General features: G+C 41.9%; 5 protein-coding genes and 1 long non-coding RNA gene across 16 annotated transcripts; 4 read left to right on the plus strand and 2 right to left on the minus strand.

Moving 5' to 3' along the window:
• The first annotated feature begins 876 nt into the window (after positions 1–876).
• On the plus strand, positions 877–3,887 carry LOC104802397. Of its 8 annotated transcripts, none has more exons than XR_770042.2 (5): positions 877–1,071; positions 1,668–1,805; positions 2,584–2,971; positions 3,195–3,473; positions 3,800–3,887. XR_770042.2 is itself a non-coding variant. In XM_010525996.1 (4 exons), the coding sequence occupies exons 2-4, from the start codon at positions 1,762–1,764 to the stop codon at positions 3,201–3,203; spliced, it is 339 nt and encodes a 112-aa protein (XP_010524298.1). In that variant the 5' UTR covers positions 877–1,071; positions 1,668–1,761; the 3' UTR covers positions 3,204–3,706. The 8 variants fall into 8 exon arrangements, 2 of the variants coding, with proteins under 2 accessions (XP_010524298.1, XP_019056686.1); XR_770041.1 differs by lacking the exon at positions 3,800–3,887 and having other exon boundaries at positions 2,584–2,753; positions 2,846–2,971; positions 3,195–3,706; XR_770045.1 differs by lacking the exon at positions 3,800–3,887 and having other exon boundaries at positions 2,686–2,753; positions 2,846–2,971; positions 3,195–3,706.
• Positions 3,888–4,504: 617 nt separating this feature from the next.
• LOC104802396 lies at positions 4,505–6,602 on the minus strand. Its single transcript, XR_770038.2, has 7 exons — positions 6,383–6,602; positions 6,162–6,234; positions 5,962–6,052; positions 5,462–5,653; positions 4,891–4,991; positions 4,696–4,809; positions 4,505–4,596 (listed from the first exon to the last, which is right to left on the minus strand). It is a non-coding gene; the product is annotated as an uncharacterized LOC104802396 (long non-coding RNA).
• Positions 6,603–8,019: 1,417 nt separating this feature from the next.
• Positions 8,020–8,879, plus strand: LOC104802395 (oleosin 5). The gene is made up of 2 exons (XM_010525994.1): positions 8,020–8,179; positions 8,320–8,879. The coding sequence occupies exons 1-2, from the start codon at positions 8,072–8,074 to the stop codon at positions 8,695–8,697; spliced, it is 486 nt and encodes a 161-aa protein (XP_010524296.1). The 5' UTR covers positions 8,020–8,071; the 3' UTR covers positions 8,698–8,879.
• Positions 8,880–9,483: 604 nt separating this feature from the next.
• On the plus strand, positions 9,484–11,442 carry LOC104802398 (tRNA (adenine(58)-N(1))-methyltransferase catalytic subunit TRMT61A-like). 4 transcript variants are annotated; one of them, XM_010525999.1, is made up of 4 exons: positions 9,484–9,591; positions 10,056–10,540; positions 10,639–10,883; positions 11,032–11,442. In XM_010525999.1, the coding sequence occupies exons 2-4, from the start codon at positions 10,092–10,094 to the stop codon at positions 11,286–11,288; spliced, it is 951 nt and encodes a 316-aa protein (XP_010524301.1). In that variant the 5' UTR covers positions 9,484–9,591; positions 10,056–10,091; the 3' UTR covers positions 11,289–11,442. The 4 variants fall into 4 exon arrangements, with proteins under 4 accessions (XP_010524301.1, XP_010524300.1, XP_010524302.1 ...); XM_010525998.1 differs by having other exon boundaries at positions 9,502–9,591; positions 10,040–10,540; XM_010526000.2 differs by lacking the exon at positions 9,484–9,591 and adding an exon at positions 9,602–9,784 and having other exon boundaries at positions 10,040–10,540.
• A 51-nt stretch (positions 11,443–11,493) lies between these two features.
• LOC104802400 (DEAD-box ATP-dependent RNA helicase 14) lies at positions 11,494–16,133 on the minus strand. The gene is made up of 9 exons (XM_010526001.1): positions 15,970–16,133; positions 14,964–15,306; positions 14,568–14,714; positions 14,246–14,314; positions 13,349–13,618; positions 12,812–13,162; positions 12,432–12,709; positions 11,949–12,293; positions 11,494–11,842 (listed from the first exon to the last, which is right to left on the minus strand). The coding sequence occupies exons 2-9, from the start codon at positions 15,294–15,296 to the stop codon at positions 11,716–11,718; spliced, it is 1,920 nt and encodes a 639-aa protein (XP_010524303.1). The 5' UTR covers positions 15,297–15,306; positions 15,970–16,133; the 3' UTR covers positions 11,494–11,715.
• Positions 16,134–16,687: 554 nt separating this feature from the next.
• LOC104802401 (ADP-ribosylation factor-like) lies at positions 16,688–18,506 on the plus strand. The gene is made up of 6 exons (XM_010526003.2): positions 16,688–16,764; positions 17,247–17,414; positions 17,634–17,704; positions 17,875–17,994; positions 18,069–18,187; positions 18,272–18,506. Exons 2-6 carry the CDS (start codon positions 17,267–17,269, stop codon positions 18,357–18,359), a joined length of 546 nt encoding a protein of 181 aa, XP_010524305.1. The 5' UTR covers positions 16,688–16,764; positions 17,247–17,266; the 3' UTR covers positions 18,360–18,506.
• The last annotated feature ends 10 nt before the right edge of the window (positions 18,507–18,516 follow it).

Consider the following 18,516-nt stretch of genomic DNA (forward strand, 5'->3'; position numbering starts at 1 on the left):
TATATATATATATATATATATATATATATGTTCCGATTTCTCGCTGCGGAGTATATGCTTTATAATTTTTACTCAACTATTATTTCACACAACACTATTTTTCATAGACAAACATGGTAAAAAATTAAGAATAGTAAACGTTTTTTTTTGTTGTAATAAACCCATCAACGACGCCATTCGCATTCACGTATGGAGGAGTTATTGAGAAGAAAAAGACTTTTGTCTTTTCTTTTAGGGAACAACTCTTCAGGTGGGTGCCATGGGAGTTGACTTTAGAGAAAAATCCGCATAGCAATGATTAAAAAAAAAATAATAACAAAAATCCGCAAAATCAGATACTTTATGCTGAATACGAAGAAGGGCTATGATTTGATTCAAATATAAATATAATAGGAGGTAGTGAGAATGAGATACCAATTTTTGAATATGATATGATATGTCTATGGTTCATATTTATGTCCCCTCAGTGTATTTAATTGTTTTACATACATATGCGCGTGTGGTGGGGTGGGAATATTTATGAAAACTATCGAACGAGATTGATGCCTTCTCCAACCGTAATGTTCCAAATATTCCTTTTTTTAATAATAAAATATTCATTTTTCTGTCACCAAATAAATATTCCTTTTCATGTTTTTCTAAATTACAAAAATTGTTATATAATCAAACAGTCTGCATATGTCTTTTAATGCAGTATTTTAAAATCACAGAGCCTTCCTTGCAACATTGTCCACAACATGTATTTGGGCCGGCACCAGTTTACCCATATATTTGGGCGGGCCTCTGTCATTATTTTTTGGGCCAATAGTTTGGGGGTTATGTTTTTTTTTTTATCAAAGCCATTAAGTCGGTCGTCACGAGTCCCTGATTTTCAAATTTCGTGTTAATGTTTTTTCAGCTCTCTCTCTCTCTCCCCTCCTCCTCTCCATATACGTTCGAAATCGCTTGAGGTGAGAGATTTGCCAGCGAGATCAGCGGGGCGGAGGAGAAATGTTGGGCAAATGGTGTAGCAAATCGGATCTCAGGAATATGCGACTCCGGTTTCGAGAGATCCGACAAAAGTCTCTAAAGGTGAAATATCTGCAATCGAACTGTCAATTACTGGATGATCCCTGATTTTGCATCGGTGCACGTTGCGTATTCTCGGTTTAATTGGGTTTAGGTTTGTTTTGGGATTCGGTTTTACGGTCTTCTGGGGCACAAGTTGCTCAAGATAGCATAGATAGAGACGAAGTTGCAGATTCCATTCAGTTAATTGATATACAAAATTCTAAGGCCTTTGTTCCATTTTTGTATGTCCCGTTCCCGCAATTAACATAATTGATTGGTTTTATCGTGATTCTGTTTGGAGCCTAACAATGTGTGCTGCTCTATTGTATTGTCTCCATGTTTGGCTCAAATGCATCTTTTTGCCTGGTTTCATATGGCACCCCATTTTTCTAATGGCGTCGTGTCGCTGAGGATTTTACTGAAGAAGACCACCATTTTGTTTTTCTTGGTTTTCTCGTGACAATTGGGAAAAAGGCCCATGGGCTCAACTGGATAGTCCCAGAAAGATGTGTTGTTGTGGCTAAACCCGTACAAGCCCATTTACCGAAGGCCTTACTATGTTCAAATGTCTTATATAACTGCCGAATGCCTTTTAACGTTTTCATTCCGCCCGGCAGGGGTTTTCAAAATCGCTGGGAGAGAAAACTTCCTCTGTATCCGTAACGGCGGCGGGGAAGGGGCACCATAAATTGACCGAAATGGAGTCTGCCGATGAAGCCGAGAATCTTTCTCATCTCCAACAGTCCCGTTTTCAGGTGATTCTGTCCTCGCATCTTCTCACTTCTCTTTCGTACTGTTAATATCTAGGTTTTAGCATGATTTGTTGTTGCCAGTGTTGTCGAAGAACACTTGCATCTCCGAGAATGCTCTAACGCCAGGTTGTCTTCTGAGAACACATCCACATCTCACATCCGTTTTGTGGTTCGTGTAATTAGTAAACATTTTTAAAGTGCGTCGAAACATGTTCAGAGTGCATCCAAATATACTTAAAGAGCATCGAAACATGTTTAGAGTGCATCGAAACATTTTTACAGTGCGTCAAAACATTTTTAGAGTGCGTCGAAACATGTTTAGAGTATGTCGAAACATGTTTAGAGTGATTCGAAACAAATTTAGAGTAAAACGCCATGATTCCTGGTTGTTTGAACTCGTTACTATCTCACATTCGGTTTCTAACTCGAGTAGATAGTTTCATGTTTGTGATCGGTAATGGAAGTGAAAGACACGTATAAGTTATATGATGGCAAATATTATGCTCGGAATATGTCCCTGTGACCTCCTAGAAAACATGGAGTCAACCAAATTACTTCGTTTTGAGATTGGAGACTTCTTGAAGATTTCCAATACATTTGAATGATGTTAACCAAATAACTTTGCTGTCTTTGACTGATCTGTTAATTGAGGACTAAACATAAAGGTCTGGGTGTATATTTCTTTACCTCTCCTTTTGTTTTTCTTGTAACTTTCCAATAAATGGAGCAGTAAGCCATTCTGCATTTTTGTGAATTTTTTAATTGATTTTCCACTCGCAAGATATGTTGTCTAGAGAAGTCGAGAGGTTCACCATGTCTGAGTCTGACTTGTTGCTGTCGCAAGTGAATGAAGCTGTGTAGTATTTGCTTAACCTCACATCAGGAGCTCTGTAGCCCCCACAATGGGAATCAGCAACACCAACAACACATATGATGCCATTGGCGAGCCAGGTAATCCTAGAGAGCAAGGACATCATGACTGTAACTTTAGTATCCCAGCAGCAGATTATATCGAAGGTAGTGCTACCTTTATGCATTTTCAGGCGTTTGGTGTCCCGACTGGTCCTTATGTGAACATCATAGTTGATGCAATTACTTCAGAAATCTCACCTAGATTTTCTGCTGAAACCAAGGCTGAGGCAGCAACGGTTGCGCCTACTGGGCGCCCAGTGAGTTCTTGTCTATTTATTTTTCTCTTATTACCGACTACCCTGTGTGTTTAGTGCTTTAGTATACGTTCAAATTGCATTACACTTTTAATGCACCATTTTTACTACAATAATCAAACTGGATACTGTGTTCTATACTGTTCTAAATCAGATCTTGGAGGACTTAGTGCTAGGTGATTATGCAGTCTTGTGTGTACTGAACAACCTTTTTTTCTGAATGCAGGTTGATTGAAGGAACGGACTATAAAATCAGTGAACAATCATTTTTTCTCTGTTTATCAACTTCTCCAAGCAAGTTTACCTCTGTAGGAGAATACGTAACATGATGGGCTTCGTGCCCCACTTCCAATGGTTGCAGCTTCGCTATATTTATCTTGGCAAAGCCACGGCTTAGTTACATGGCTTAATGGAACCATACACGTATTGGGAGCTAAGACAAGTGCCAATCACAAAGGGTTATTTCTTCTTTGATTGTTCCTTTTGAGGTTTTATGCAATTCCAGGTAACAAGCTCTCTCTGTTCTCACAGCTGGCCAGTTTTGAAATGTGTGATACACTTCCCGCCCTCGTTCATTGGTCTCTCTCTTTTGGTTGAGGTTTCTGTCCGTTTTTGGATTTGTAGCATATTTGGTAGAGCTCCGTTGTCTTTCTTATCCTTGAGAATAGTTGCTCATTTCGCCATCGATTCCTTGTGTTTGCGTAAACATTAACAAATGAAAAGTTTGTCGACTTTCTACGCTTGGTTTTTGGGCTTTAATGAGCAAGATAAACGATAAAAGTACCCTATTCACCCAGTTAACTGGCCAGTGTTGCTATATGGCTTTCGCAGGGAAGAATTGGGCTGCATTTCGGCCAATATCTGGTCAAATTCGAGCTTTAATCTAAGACACGGACCATTCAAGGGCCTGGTTAACGATTTTGGGCAATTAAGACCGTTGTAAGCTGATAAATGGGCTGTCTTTGTTATTGAAATTTTATATTGGGTTGCTGACAGGCCGATTGTAGGCCTTAATGGGCTTTCAGAAAGACTTGTCGGTCCTTTAGTTTAGTCGACAAACATATATTATTGTGCTTTAATTGGGCCTTGACATGTTACATGTTTGGGCCCAGTGAGCCATAGTTTCATGGACTTTTTGCGGTGAAGTGTCTTATTGGGCGCTTACTAAAAAGTATTTGGGCTTAAAATTGGGCGGGTTATAACCGTTTTAAGACGCTGGGGAATGGGACATGAATAGGCTCCAATTGGGCAAGTCTGATTGGGTCATGGAAGGCAATTGCGTTGGATAGGAGGGGTATTCCATCCTAAATGGGCCTTAAGTTGGCTATGATGGTCCTTTGATGTGCAGTCCGGAAATGGTCGTAGGTTGGAAATATTGGGTGACTGTGACTTTACTTGCCATGGGGATCTTACTGCTAGGGCAATGACTTTCGCGGTCATACAACACCATATCCTCGACTAGACCAGCGATGATACTGGAAGTTTCTTCTACCTCAACAAACATTGAAGGTGTGGAAGTGATTTTACCTTGGTCTTCCATAAACTTCAACCCCCAAATGAGGATGCTGACTCTGCCTCGCCACCTCCATCATCCAAAGGCTTTTCTTATCATCATCTGCTACTCCTCCCTTGACACTCTCCACACAGATTCACCATACAGACCAAAAAAAAAACATCCCCAAAAGGGTAATCCCATTATATCTTAAATAATAGAAAAAGTTTCATACCTGCCCCTCCACCCTCAGAAGCTTCTTTGGAACTGCCAGAGAAGCACTGGCACAACTACGCATCTTGTAGCCTTGCAGACGCAAAACGACCTTGGCTTGTCTTAACGACAAAATCTGCAAAACAAATAGTAGAATGAAAGAAGAAGAAAAAGTATAGTAGTGGACGTACAGATTCTTTAAGCAAAGTATATATACCTTCTCGGGAAGACGGTTAAAAGTTGAGCACCTCCGTCTTACCAAGACACCACACCCCTGCTGAAAGCAGCACCCACTAAAAGCAGCGACTCTCTCAGGACCTGTATGAGACAGCAGAATGATATTGCGTCTCTTGGAACACATCTCTTATTTGCTTTGATAGGTGGTTTAGCACAGGAATAGGATCCCAATTGCTAAACCACAGGTTCTCTAAATGCTAAACTATGCAGTACTTGATAATACTAGATGCTCATCTTAGTTTTAATTGATATCACAGACTTACAAAAAAAAAAACAGAGTACCAGAATAACTTGAAATATATTTTCTCGCCGTTTTTCAGCAGTGTTATTTCACTCGTTTTCATAGATCATCATTGCAAGCAAATCAATAGACAACCGTTTGCAACACACCGTAACAGTGTTTAGATTTTGATTTGTCCAGTGCTGATTCCATGGCCTTCCACTCATTTTTAAAGTACGCTAAGCGTTTTTCCTATTTAGCCAAAGATCTCACTGAAGAAATATAAAATCCGATCAAGGATTAAACGAGGAATAAAATCAGTGTGGCGTACCTCACGAGTCACGGCTCAAAAAAAATCCAAAGTTATACAGGTCTTAGTTCAGATTCATTGGAGGGTATGCGCCAGGCGGTGCTAGAGTTCTGCAGGTCTCAGATCAGACTCCTCGCTGTCATTTGGCTCTGAGTTAGATGAGCCGGGAGCTCCAGAATTTAAGGGCAACCTTTGGAGCTAACATCCATGTATCTGATGATGCACAGAGATATGGAAAATTGGACAAATACCGTCATCTTAACATCTTTATATTAAAGACAGATTCAATTCAACAGAAATGAAAAGAAAAACCATAACAAAAACCAAGAGTTATTATTAAGTCAACATCATCTTCAGAAATAATTACGATACAGCTTGAAATTAACAAAGGAAAGAAAAGCCTGCATCAATATCAAAAGTGAAAGATCGGCATTTAAAAAGGAGTTGGTAGCTTAATGAACCAAGCCAAAATGAGGAGCTCGAACAGAAAGAGAAGATCATGAGAGGCAGTGGATTCATACCTCAAAAGCCGACATCAGTCGTCATAACTTGCTATAAGCTATAACACACATGACGTTTCAACACAGCGTCTAACAGCTCTATTTCTACTAACTGCAATCCCGCAACATGTTACCAATTCTCCAGAAGCATCAAAACCTATCCAACAATATAGGAAAGGGACGGAGGAAGCGAGAGAATGCCAGAGGGAAAGAAAGAGAACCTGTACAGAATAAGATTCACTTGAAGATATTTTTGCATTATGGTCATATTCTTCGCAGCGTTTCCTTCCTTCCCTGTAAAAGCACAAACTGCATTGCCGACACAAAATCGAAGAAGAAGTTTCCCAAGAAAATGCGAGAAAACAAAAAACCGTACCAAACAGCCACAGATCTCGAAAATTCTAACAGAACCATAGAACGCGATAAGATTTAAAACACTCACCGAATGTCTGTAGTAGTGCTTCGGCATGATGAATCGCTATAGTGGATATGCCAGGACTCGCTAGGGTTTACGAATCTCCGGAGAAAAGCATAAACTCATTATTTGAGAATTTCGAATCAGGCTAATGACGACAAGGGAAAACGCAGAATTTTGAATCGGATGGGGATGGATGGGCGAAGAGAGACCACGGTTTACGAACCTCCTCTGCAGGAGAAGAGGAGACGAGACTATTGCACTACAAAGCGCTAACGTCGGTGAAAAGGCAACATTTTGAATTATGATGGGCTTTTAAGCTCTCAGGGCCCATTTTCTTGGGCTGGATCTAATTCGGTTTATTATTTGCATAAACCCCCCCGAAAATTTTAAAAAATGATTAAATTTATATATGATTTTTTAAAGGTTCAATAAATACCACCCAAAGTCGAAGAAAAATCCAAATGCATTTTGGATAAAAATTTTAGTTCATTTCTCTCTTTCGATATCTTCGGGGTCCCTTTTATTTTTCCTAATATAAAAAGGAAAAAGTAATAACACGAAACTTGTTTCTCATGCAAGCCTTGACTTGCCACGTCACCTCATACGTGTCACGTTTTCATGCTTCTCGCGTCTCTATAACACAGCAAAGCACCTCGGTCAGCTGAATACCTCTGCGTGTTGCGACTCTCCGAGTTTCTGAGGAAATCATCAATGGCGGACGTCCGTACACAACCCCATCAACTCCAAGTTCATCCACAACGCCAGCACGAAGGCGGCGTGAAAACCCTCCTTCCCCAGCGTGGCCCCTCTGCTACTCAGGTGATTAATTTGTCTCCCTTTGGATCCCATCATCATCAGGAGGCATATATATATATATATATATATATATATATATATATACACACACACATAACATAAACATGTACATGCATATATGTGAATATTGTTTGCATGCGCAGGTGCTGGCGGTGGTGACGGGGATACCGGTGGGGGGGGCACTGGTGATATAAGATTTAAAACACTCACCGAATGTCTGTAGTAGTGCTTCGGCATGATGAATCGCTATAGTGGATATGCCAGGACTCGCTAGGGTTTACGAATCTCCGGAGAAAAGCATAAACTCATTATTTGAGAATTTCGAATCAGGCTAATGACGACAAGGGAAAACGCAGAATTTTGAATCGGATGGGGATGGATGGGCGAAGAGAGACCACGGTTTACGAACCTCCTCTGCAGGAGAAGAGGAGACGAGACTATTGCACTACAAAGCGCTAACGTCGGTGAAAAGGCAACATTTTGAATTATGATGGGCTTTTAAGCTCTCAGGGCCCATTTTCTTGGGCTGGATCTAATTCGGTTTATTATTTGCATAAACCCCCCCGAAAATTTTAAAAAATGATTAAATTTATATATGATTTTTTAAAGGTTCAATAAATACCACCCAAAGTCGAAGAAAAATCCAAATGCATTTTGGATAAAAATTTTAGTTCATTTCTCTCTTTCGATATCTTCGGGGTCCCTTTTATTTTTCCTAATATAAAAAGGAAAAAGTAATAACACGAAACTTGTTTCTCATGCAAGCCTTGACTTGCCACGTCACCTCATACGTGTCACGTTTTCATGCTTCTCGCGTCTCTATAACACAGCAAAGCACCTCGGTCAGCTGAATACCTCTGCGTGTTGCGACTCTCCGAGTTTCTGAGGAAATCATCAATGGCGGACGTCCGTACACAACCCCATCAACTCCAAGTTCATCCACAACGCCAGCACGAAGGCGGCGTGAAAACCCTCCTTCCCCAGCGTGGCCCCTCTGCTACTCAGGTGATTAATTTGTCTCCCTTTGGAGCCCATCACCATCAGGCGGCATATATATATATATATATATATATATATATATATATACACACACACATAACATAAACATGTACATGCATATATGTGAATATTGTTTGCATGCGCAGGTGCTGGCGGTGGTGACGGGGATACCGGTGGGGGGGACACTGATGATACTGGCGGGTTTGACACTAGCAGGTTCGGTGATAGGGTTGATGGTGGCGTTTCCATTGTTCGTGATATTCAGTCCGATAATAGTGCCGGCGGCCATTGCGGTAGGACTGGCGGTGATGGGATTTCTGGCGTCGGGGGCAATAGGGCTGACGGGTTTGTCGTCAATGTCGTGGGTTCTCAACTATCTGAGCAGAGCGAAAGAGGCTGTCCCTGAACAGATCGACTATGCCAAGCGCAGGATGGCTGGCGTGGCTGGCTACGTCGGTTCCAAGACTAAGGATGTCGGCCAATCTATAGAGACCAAGGCTCATGAAGTGCAGATTTCTACATGAGCTATATGTTTCATCGTGTGTGTCACTTTAATTTTAAACAAAAAAAAAACAAGGGTTTTGTGTTTTGCTTCTTTTTTTCTCAAGTGGGACGTTTTAGTGTTTCAATGTTGGTTGCATGTACGACGTTTTTTGGTGAGTTATTTTTGTAACTGATAATAATGTTGAGACATTTCCTCTCTTTATGCTCTTTTATATATCATATACACGTTCGAATCTAAATTGCACGCCAGAAACCAGGAGGAGGAGGAGGAGATTGACCGATACAACCGCAGTGTCCCTAATAACATCTAAAATCTAGACACTGAAAAAATAAGCTGCAGTTAGGGGTGGCCATTTCGGTTATTAACCGAATAACCGAACCGAACCGAACCGAATAAGACATAACCGTACCCGAACCGAACCCGACATCAAAACCGAACGGTTATGATTTCCTTATACCCGAAGAACCGAAACCGAAACCGAACCGAACCGAATAAAAAATAACCGAAAAAACCGAGCGAATAACCGACAATTTTCTTTGAAAAATTGAACTTTTTACCAAAACCGAACCGAACCCGAACCGAAAAATAACCGAACCGAACCGAACCGAAATTTATATAAAAACCGAATGGTTATAGTTTTTCTATAACCGAAATAACCGAACCCGAATATAACCGAACCGAACCCGAACCGAAACCCGAATTGGCCACCCCTAGCTGCAGTCATATAATGCTAAGGAGTAAGGACATGATAAAAAGGGAAGCTAATAATGGGTCTATGGGCCATAAATCTCTAAAGGCCCAAAATAGATGTTTAAGAAATTGTTTCCTAATTGCGTCTGGCATCAATTCAATCTCCGGTCAGCGGCGGTGACCTCCATCGTATTCGCCAGTCTTCTTCGTCAACCACAGTAATGTGAGTGTCCGTCTCTACATCGTGTTGTGTAGTTCTGCTAGCTTCTTGCTATGCTTTCTGCTCATAAGTCTCCGAGATCGTCTGATTTTTTTTTAATCCCAGCTTCTCGTCTTCTAGTTTCACAAAATTGCGCCTAGGGTTTATGAATTCGTTATTGGATTCTGGGTTCTTCCTCTTCTTCTTCTTTCCAAAGGTAGCGTCTTTTTTATTTGCTCGTGCTGATGTTTAGGTTTTATGAGTACCCACGACTTGCTTTCTGTTGAAATCGATGGGGCTTTTCAGTGTCCTGTGCCGCTTTGTTACCATGGCGATCGGGAAAGTCTTCTGCGAGTCTGATTGCTTTTAAAGGAGTCTCTTGGTCTTGTAGTGATTATTACTACAGCTGTAATGCCTAGATGTTACCATTTGATAAGAGAATAATCAAATTCATTGTTTGATGACTGTTTAGTGATGTTGAGTTTCAGAAGAGAATCTCGTCGAAGAGTAATACCCATCACAAGATGTTGCCTGCCGAGTCAAAGAAGGCCCTGTCTTTCAAAAGGTATGTTGACGAGGGAGACTTGGTTATCGTTTATGAGAGGCACGATGCGATGAAACCGGTTAAAGTATGCAAGGATGCCGTGCTTCAGAATCGTTTTGGAGTATTTAAGCATTCAGATTGGATTGGAAAGCCATTTGGCACAAAGGTTTTCAGCAGCAAGGGTGGATTTGTCTACCTGCTGGCTCCCACACCCGAGCTATGGACCCTGGTCTTAAGCCACAGGACTCAGATTCTTTACATTGCGGATATTAGCTTTGTGGTAATGTACTTGGAAATAGTCCCTGGCTGTGTTGTTGTTGAGTCTGGAACAGGAAGTGGCTCATTGACTACATCACTTGCCCGAGCTGTGGCTCCTACAGGACACGTTTATACATTTGACTTCCATGAGCATAGAGCTGCATCTGCCAGGTTAGAATATGTGATCAGCCTCTCTCTCTAAAGTATACGACGTGTGCGTAAACTTGCAAGCTTATACATTTTTCTTTTCCTTGAATATTCGGCAACAGGGAAGATTTTGAGAAGACGGGCATTAGCAGTTTAGTCAGTGTAGAGGTTAGAGACATTCAAGGGCAAGGATTTCCGGAGAAACTCTCGGGTTTGGCTGATTCGGTATTTCTAGACCTCCCACAGCCGTGGCTGGCGATTCCTTCTGCAGCAAAGATGTTAAAGCAGGACGGGGTTCTCTGTTCATTCTCACCTTGCATTGAGCAAGTGCAACGCGCGTGTGAAGCCCTCAAATCAGATTTCATAGGCAAGTTGTCTTCTTCTTGTACGAATTTCTTTCAATGTTTCTTCTAACCTAAGCTGAAGATGTGATCCTTTACTCTTAAGCATTGTTTGAATCTGGGTTTACCCACTACCAAGCATTGGCTTGGGTTGTTTTTTGTTTTGTTGGGCAGATATAAGGACGTTCGAGGTGCTTCTCAGAACATATGAGGTGAAGGAAGTGAAAATGACAGGTAGCGACGGCCAACAGAGAGGTGAGGGAATGGGTCTACGTCCGTGCAAGAGAAGGCACCGTTCTAACGAAGAAGATGGCGATGTTTCAAAGGACAACTCTTTGAGTGCATCGCAGGTCGTAATGGCTCGGCCAAGCAGCGAGTCCAGAGGCCACACTGGATACCTAACCTTCGCAAGGCTCAAATGCCTTCCCTAGTTCAGTCACCGACTGTAACCACACCTCCCCGGCAATTCGGGAGATTTCACAATAACCTTGAATCAAAGAGTGTTTTTGGCCGAAGTACGAATATCCATGCTTATACATTCTAATCGCATGGCGAACTATGGATAAACATTCATTGTGATTACTATCTCTGACTGCGATTCCGTCTGCTATAATGCTGAAACAACAATCATATTCATAAGGTAAAAACAGAAGCACGTTCTCTTAAAATTAGCATCCCGTAACTAACAAGAAAAAGAAACATTTGGTCAACTGCCCATCTTGAAGCCTTTCACTAACGGCATGGAAACACAGAGAATCCCAAAGGAAATAAAAAAAGAATAATTTGAAACCGAGGGAGAAAGATGGCGGCTTTTCAGACATTTAGCACCTAAAACGAAGAGAGCCTCATCACCATAGCCTAATGGAAGCTACGGGTGGAAGGTGGAGGTGGTCCCCTTTCACGATCCCTGCTGCCGCCCCATCCATAACTACTGCTTCTCGTAGGGCTTCTGCTCCTCTCTCTCTCTCTTCCGTTCTCATAATACCTGTTTCAAGCAAATGCCAACCCCTTCAACACTTGGGCCCCCCCATGAAATACAGACAACAGGCAGAAAGGAAATATTATAGACATAAATTATGTAGTGGTAGTACCTGTCACGCGAACCCCAGCTACCTCTCCCCCCATGACCAGAATCACCACGCCCTCCATACGCATAATCACGTCCACCATAGCCAGACCCTCCATTCCTACCCCCAGAGGCAGGTCCCCAGCGCCTCACCTTGTTCATTCCACCACTCCGTGAAGCCATTTCACGTATCTCGGGAGGCACTCGCTGATTTGCTCCTTCTAGAATCTTTATCAGATCCGATGCATGCTTTCCATCTTGCTCCCCAATGAATGTGTGTGCCAGCCCAGTTGCTCCAGCTCTTCCAGTTCTTCCGATTCTGTGAACATAATCCTCTATTCCAGTGGGAAAATCATAATTGATGACCACCCTGTGATTCAAAATGAGAAAAGGGTAACAGCTATCAGCCTTCTTTTCTCGTTTTTCAGTCAGAATGATGACCACCCTGTGATTCAAAATGATCACGAGCTCAAATGAGAAATCCCAAATGCAGGATATATAAACACACCTGATGTCTTTAATGTCAAGTCCACGAGCAGCAACATCAGTCGCCACAAGCACGGGAGCCCTGCCCGTACGAAACTGATTCAGTACATAGTCCCTCTCACCCTGGGACTTGTCTCCATGTATAGCAGCAGCTCCAAATTGACGGGTCAGATTACGTGCTAGTTGATCACACATCTTCTTGGTTGAGCAGAAAATTATGATCTTTGAACCAGGTTCTTGAGACCTCAATATCTGCTCTAGCCTTCGATGTTTCTCCATTGGCGCCACAACTTCAACATGCTGTACAGCATACAAGCAGAATATAAGATATCCCTTTCCAGTGTAGTTAGAAAATCCAGATCAGGATAGAAATGAAATGATTCGAATCAAGCCAAGCAGCACCTGTGTAATGGACTTGTTCGCCACAAGCTCATCAACATTGCCAATGTTCACCTGGACAGGGTTGACAAGGAGGTCAGCTGCAATTTTCCTCACCTCCTTTGGCCATGTTGCTGTGTACATGAGGGTCTGGCGCTTAGTAGGAACCTCTTTCACTATCTTCCTTATCTGAGGCTCAAATCCCATATCCAACATTCGATCTGCCTCATCTAGTACAAGATAAGAGACCTGATGAAGGCTGATTCTCCTCATTTCGAGGATATCGTTCAATCGTCCAGGAGTTGCGACAACAATATCTACTCCTCTTTCTATCTCTCTAAGTTGAGGACCCTTTGGTGCGCCACCATACAAACACTACAACACAGAAAAAAAAACATGTCATTCAATGCATCAGCAATATTGATTGATGAATGCTTGGAACAGCAAGCAAAACACATCAGGGTACATGCAACCCACATGACAGAAAACAGATTCACAGGTTAAGAGGACCACTACTCAAGTACAACATGCCAAAAATTGAAACCCAGGATTATGACATACCGCACAAGAAATTCTCAATGACTTCCCAAACTTAACAGCTTCATCTTGAATCTGTGTGGCCAACTCCCTTGTTGGTGACAATACCAGAACTGTCGGACCCATTCGTGGATCACTGTGGAAGCGTTTGATATGCATAAACCCTGGAATCAAGTAACCCAACGTTTTTCCAGAGCCTGTTTTAGCAATGGCTACTATGTCTCTACTTTGCAATGCAATTGGCCATGACTGAGCTTGAATTGGAGTTGGAGCAGAAAATCCAGCACTGTGTACCTGGGAAAGCAGAAAATCAGGATGCCTTATGAGCAGAGGAATGCCAAGGTTCTTTCGGGGCTTTGCGAGTGGTGGTTAATGCCAGAAGGAGCATCATCCCCCATTTGCAGGCGGCAAAAACTTGCTGATGAAACCTGCAGCAGGAGGACGCCTCTTCTTCTGTCCAGACCCATTGGCAAATGAATCATCACCATTGACAGGCCCTGCCACAAGCTTGAATGATTTGGAAAGCCCTTCCCAAGAAAATGGTCCAACAAGAAGGGCACTCCAAATAAATTGCAAGGCCCACATAGAGAGGGTGGCACAGCGTACGACATTAGCTCCTCCCAGGAGCAAATATCGCACCTGGGACAAAAAGAAGAAAAATTGCATTTCACATAAAGTTTTCTCTATAACTCAAGTTGGCCCTCCAGCAATCATCAAAATTTTACATATATGACTCAAACAAGAAAACAACACTCAGTCAAACGGATAAACAATTGAGATCAGGTGATTGCCCCTCCATCAATCACAAAATCTCACATAAACCTACAAGGGAGCCCTAGATACATATAGCTCCCTTACCTAGAAAACAGTACTAGAATCCTTAAACCTAGAATACAGGAAAAGACTATTAACATGGCATACCTCCCGCAGAAGCTCTGGAGGAAAACCAGCATCTTCAAAAGACATTAAAGGTGGCGGTACCAGGTCCCCCTGGTGAAACGAAGAAAAAAACCATCAGAACCAGCAGGAAAGAATCTTATGTATTTAATAAGCAAAAGAAATGAACAAATTTGAAAAAAAAAATAATCTAATAGATTGTCCCAATGTAAGCAGTTAAACAAAACGCATATAAAAACAGGAACATGGCCAAGGACATATAAATCACAGAAATGGTGATTCAAGAACGGAAAAAGCATGAGAAAGAAGCAAGGATAGATTGCCAAGGGAATTCCCAGATACTAACAGTGACAGTTATTTCATGACGACTACGATAAGCCTCTGAAGACAGCCCATTTCCTGCAGCTGCAGCTGATGGTGGTCCTCTGGCTGATGATCCACCGAATGCAGAATTTCCTAGTCCATTTGAGGTGTCTTCAAAATATGGTGGTCTCTGCAACCAATTAAGGCATAGCGTTGGACATATGCAAACCGAAAGAAGCAGAAGAATAGAAAGGCCAAGGCATAGTGTAGAATATACGAAAATAAAAAGAAGCAGAAGAATACAAGACTGAGAACAAAATCGTCACAAGCAGTGCCAAATGATTGCTATGAAAATCTCAGAAAATAATGTGCAAGTACGACAAAAAGCACCAACAATCACTAGTACAAATGACAAAATTACAGATATAGAGGCCAGTACCTCGGTAAACCTTGATCCAGATTCAACCTTGGACCCATCATCACTTTCTCTACCAGATTTATCATCCTTGTTGCCAGGACTGTAACCACGGTGTTGTCCAGAAGAAGATTGTTGAACCTGAACAGAAGAATTTATCGAGACAGAAGAACTCTTGGGAGGAGGAGCCGAGAAACTTGGTCTCTCATACTGGGTAACATTGGTCTCAGGATTCCAGAAGTACAGATACCCAGTTCTACCATCAACAAGACCTTTCCATGGCTTGGGAAGAGTCGGATCTTCGGGTGCATAGCGAACTGTAGACGTGGCAGTTGCTGTAGAAGCCATAGCAGGCATACCAAGAGCCCTGCAAAAACATGTAATAGAGAAAATAGATTCAGTAACTTGAACCATCCCCGAGAATCATAACAGGAAAGTAACAAGGGATCAAGAAACCAAAGCGGTGATAACAAAAGAAAACATCACTATCCCAAAACTGCCCCAATTGAACACAGGTACAGAAAACCATCCCTTCAGCAGCAGTAACACAAGACCTTTTACCAAAACAACAAAGTTCGAGGTCTCCGGTTTTCAATCATCAGAAAAAGACCATCAAAGCCAGTTAAAATCCTCGTTGATACAAAAGCCCCACACACATCATATATATACACACCACAAAACAATTTACCGACGAGGTCTCCGGGTTCCTCCCATGTTTTCAATTTTCCATTCATAACCCATAAACTAAAACTCCTCTCTCGAGAAAACAATGAAGCATCCGAACCAAATCCCTAGAAATTTGCGGATCCAGATACAACGGGGACGAAAACCCTAACACGACCGATTCCATGTCGTTGTTGCCCGGGACAACTAAACAAAACAGAACCAAACTACGACGATTCAAACTAGAATCTGAAACGGAAGAAACCTAAAATCTTCAACTACGGAAACTAAGCGACGAATCAGATCGGAAGCGAGAAACACGTCGGTCGATAAATTTTATAAGAAAGGAAGCTCCAAGGAAACCTACCGGATCCTCTGTAGGGAGAGCGGAGAGAAATCGTACGAATGATCGGAACGATGAATCTCGGAAAATCTCCAGAGCCACCAACCTTTGTACTCCTTGGTTCTATGTTTCTCTCTCTAGAAATCTACGCCAAAAAAAAGGCGTAGCCAAGAGAGAGAAACTCGGGAATGAAGAAAATGTGCGTGCAGATGCTATATATAAACCATTGGTTGGATTCTAAACCGGACCGGTTTGAGGGCTGATGTGGTTCTCGCTGAACCGGAGAAAATGGCCCGACTGCCTTCCCAAGATTTATTTATAATATAATATTATAAGCATAAAAACCGTGAATTTTATTAAAAATTTAGGAAGGACGGTGAAAAAATATATATATAAATTTCGATTTAAAATATACCAATATAAAACACCTAATATAAATATAATGAAAGAAAGCTTGTTTTCATCCAAAAGATGGTGAAAAATGTTGGTAATGTCTAAAAACAAGTACAGAAATATATCCACGAATAATAGATTACTAGGGACATTTGGGCTATATTTAAATGAATGAATTGGGCTTTCAAATACCACTTAAATGGGCTGGCTGGGTTTATAAGAAGAGGCCCTTATCTGAAATCAAACTGACACACGAAACTGTAAATTTCCTTCTGGGCTCGAATTGAAAATAACTAAATATGAGGTCCCATTTTCGTAAATTTCTATTATAAGAGCCGGGTGGAATGCGTCCCTCCCTCTCTCTCTCTCTCTCTCTCTCTCTCTCTCTCGTTCTCCGACAGATCCTTCTTTGGAGTTTCGTCGCAGGTAAAATCTCCATTCATTTATTCACTCGATTTCCATTCGGACTTCGGAGATCTCATTTTTTTCCCCTTCCTCCAACATATCTGGTAATCGATATTGATCTCCATCATTCCCTGAAATCTCGTCGGCTCGAGCTATATAGGGCTCCGGCGGTTACCGATGTAGGCTCAATTTGTAAGAGTAGAAGTCGGACTCCTTTGTTGAATTTGTACGAGTTTTAATGGAATCGATATGGTTGAGTTTGGAAATGGTTCAGCTTATTCTGGTTTGGGTTGCATGTAGATTTGTTTTTGTATTCAGCATGGTTCATGTCATCGTTGTGTTCTCGCTGGGTTTTGCTTCCTTCCTTTGTCAGTGATTCTTTGTTGTGGATCATGTTGGTTTGGTCCTCTGTCCTAAAACATCTCTGTTATGTATAGCTTTACTTCAACCATTTTTGTGTTTTTCTTGACTTTCCCTGTTGGTCTAATGGCGCATGGTCACAGGCTACTAAGAGAGCTGAACGATGGGTCTCAGCTTCACAAAGTTGTTCAGTCGGCTTTTTGCCAAAAAAGAAATGCGGATTCTGATGGTAGGTCTTGATGCGGCTGGTAAAACCACAATCCTATACAAGCTGAAGCTCGGTGAAATTGTCACCACCATCCCAACCATCGGTACGTTTCCGTACTCCTTGACACACGTTATCCTGACTGATATGTATCATGTGTGTCTTTATGAAACAAACCTTCATTGTGTCTTTGGCTCAACTGTGAGAAATTTCGGCTCTAAGACCTCGACGGAGCTAATAATCTACTGCTCTTGCTGATTCTAGTTTTATAAGGGTGAAAGTTTTGCACTCAAAATTTAATATTGTGGGAGGTCCTTGTTGTCAGGGTTCAATGTGGAGACTGTGGAGTACAAGAACATCAGTTTCACTGTTTGGGATGTGGGTGGTCAGGACAAGGTAAACGTCTTGTCTTGACTCTGCCTCGACTCGATTGCAGAGGAATGCACATGTGATACATGTTCTAGGTTTTAAGCTGCTCAGAGTTTTGATAATGTGGGATGGGATTGGCTACTTCTGATGGGATCTTTATTCGCGCATGTGATGTTTTTCTATTTCCTTGAAAACAGATCCGTCCGCTGTGGAGGCACTATTTCCAGAACACACAAGGTCTGATATTTGTGGTCGACAGCAATGACAGGGACCGGATTGTGGAGGCAAGGGATGAGTTGCATCGCATGCTGAACGAGGTATCTTTCCCTCTTGTTTTTTTTTTTAATTATCTGGTTTTTCACAAGGAGATGGAAACGTGAGATTGTTGCAGGATGAGCTGAGGGATGCAGTCCTGCTTGTGTTTGCAAACAAACAAGATCTTCCAAACGCGATGAACGCTGCAGAAATAACCGACAAGCTCGGCCTTCACTCTCTCCGCCAACGCCACTGGTAACTTTTTCTTTGAAGGTTGTTTCGTTTCTCTGTCTTGGAATGGATGGGCAGTGTGTATATTGATGTTGGTATAAAAATCAGGTACATACAGAGCACATGCGCCACATCCGGAGAAGGTCTATACGAAGGCCTTGATTGGCTCTCCAACAACATTGCTAGCAAGGCATGAAGCTGCAGTTGAAAGGCGGATCCCATGGTGTCTGTTATTTTCTGAATAAGACACTTATGAATATCTCTCTCTCTCTCTCTCTCTCTCTCCAGACAATACGAAGCAAAACCCCCAATCGTATATTGAGTTGAAAAGTTACGGATTGAACGTAGAAAAT

The sequence above is a fragment of the Tarenaya hassleriana genome, unplaced genomic scaffold, assembly GCF_000463585.1.
Source record: "Tarenaya hassleriana unplaced genomic scaffold, ASM46358v1 Cleome8, whole genome shotgun sequence".
Lineage (NCBI taxonomy): Eukaryota > Viridiplantae > Streptophyta > Magnoliopsida > Brassicales > Cleomaceae > Tarenaya > Tarenaya hassleriana.